At 40.2% G+C, this 2,036-nt stretch overlaps 1 protein-coding gene across 1 annotated transcript; it reads left to right on the top strand.

Moving 5' to 3' along the window:
• Nucleotides 1–380: 380 nt before the first annotated feature.
• LOC106879218 (uncharacterized) lies at nt 381–836 on the top strand. Its single transcript, XM_014928696.1, has one exon. It carries the CDS (start codon nt 381–383, stop codon nt 834–836), a length of 456 nt encoding a protein of 151 aa, XP_014784182.1.
• The last annotated feature ends 1,200 nt before the right edge of the window (nt 837–2,036 follow it).

Here is a 2,036-nt window from a genome sequence, read left to right as displayed (position 1 = left end):
TCTGGCATGGTATGGCCAAGCAAATTGGGGACTGGACCAGGTTCTGCATCCCCTGTCAACAAGCCAAGGTCTATCAACACACCAAAGCACCCCTTGGCAACTATGAACCACCTCAGACCTGATTCAGCCATGTTAACATTGACCTTGTCGGCCCCCTACCACCTTCACAGAGTTGCTCGTATCTACTGACCTTGGTAGACCGCTACACCCGTTGGCCTGAAGCTATCCCTCTCCACAGTACAGAAACACAAGAAGTCAGCTGAGCCTTCATCACAAACTGGGTCACCCATTTTGGTGTTCCAGATAGCATCTCATCCAATTGGGGTCCACAATTCACCTCAAAGCTGTGGAATGACATGTGTGACCTTTTCGGAATCACAATGAACCACACAACAGCCTACCATTCACAAGCTAATGGATTAGTGGAGAGATTTGACCACCGCCTGAAGGAATCCCTGACAACCAGACTTAACAGGCGAAATTGGATTGACCAATTCCCATGGGTGATGCTGGGAATCCGCACCACTCCAAAAGAAACTCTCAACACTTCCTTCATGGAAATTATGTACAGTGCTCCTCTTACAGTGCCAGGAGAGTTCCTTCCGAATATGAAGTCAGACCCAAATGTCAAAAGGTACCTCGCTCAACTGAGAGACAGTGTGGGCCAGTTGCGCCCTGTTCTCATGTCAACACACAGTACACCCAGATCATCTGTACCAAATGACCTCCACACAGCTAACTTTGTGTTCATTCAATGTGACACACGACGAAAACCTCTCCAGTCACCCTACAATGGTCCATATCAAGTCATACGTCCGGGAGATAAATCATTCTAACTCCTAATTGGCAGACGACAAGACACAGTCTCCATCGATAGATTGAAACTGGCCCATCTGTTCAAGTGGCTCAGCCATCAAACAGGGCCGTCCTAGACAGATCACACCAACCCTTGACAAAGAACAGTCACTAAAGAATCGAATTACTATACGCATGGGCAGGACAATTAAAACACCTTCCTGTTTTCAATGACAGTCAACAGTTCTGGGGTGGGGCTATGTAGGGCAGAATTCATGACAGAGGAACCTTAGACAGAAACTTCGCTGTGGGCTAGCAAGGAAGTTGGTCAGCAGCAGAAAAGGAACTTCTGCTAGAAGAAAAACAGAAGAATGTCAACATTGAGTGTGAAACAAATCTGAATGAACTAAACAGAAATAACTGGTGACTTAAGCCCTGATGTACATAAAGTAATAAACCTTTGATAAATGTATTCTCGTCTCTACTAGTTTGTTTGCATATAGCTTAACAAAGTAATAAACCTTTGATAAATGTATTCTCGTCTCTACTAGTTTGTTTGCGTAGAGCTTAACAAAGTAATAAACCTTTGATAAATGTATTCTCGTCTCTACTAGTTTGTTTGCGTAGAGCTTAACAAAGTAATAAACCTTTGATAAATGTATTCTCGTCTCTACTAGTTCGTTTGCATATAGCTTAACAAAGTAATAAACCTTTGATAAATGTATTCTCGTCTCTACTAGTTCGTTTGCATTTAGCTTAACAAAGTAATAAACCTTTGATAAATGTATTCTCGTCTCTACTAGTTCGTTTGCATATAGCTTAACAAAGTAATAAACCTTTGATAAATGTATTCTCGTCTCTACTAGTTCGTTTGCGTAGAGCTTAACAAAGTAATAAACCTTTGATAAACGTATTCTCGTCTCTACTAGTTTGTTTGCATTTAGCTTAACAAAGTAATAAACCTTTGATAAATGTATTCTCGTCTCTACTAGTTTGTTTGCATATAGCTTAACAAAGTAATAAACCTTTGATAAATGTATTCTCGTCTCTACTAGTTCGTTTGCATTTAGCTTAACAAAGTAATAAACCTTTGATAAATGTATTCTCGTCTCTACTAGTTTGTTTGCATATAGCTTAACAAAGTAATAAACCTTTGATAAATGTATTCTCGTCTCTACTAGTTCGTTTGCATATAGCTTAACAAAGTAATAAACCTTTGATAAATGTATTCTCGTCTCTAC

Source organism: Octopus bimaculoides, chromosome 19 (assembly GCF_046866305.1).
Source record: "Octopus bimaculoides isolate indiv1 chromosome 19, ASM4686630v1, whole genome shotgun sequence".
Classification (NCBI taxonomy): domain Eukaryota; kingdom Metazoa; phylum Mollusca; class Cephalopoda; order Octopoda; family Octopodidae; genus Octopus; species Octopus bimaculoides.
This window is presented reverse-complemented; position numbering and strand designations above follow the sequence as displayed.

What these genes read in the sequence shown, in the direction of transcription:
- LOC106879218 (XM_014928696.1), top strand. Translation starts at nt 381, where the DNA reads ATGAACCACACAACAGCCTACCATTCACAAGCTAATGGATTAGTGGAG.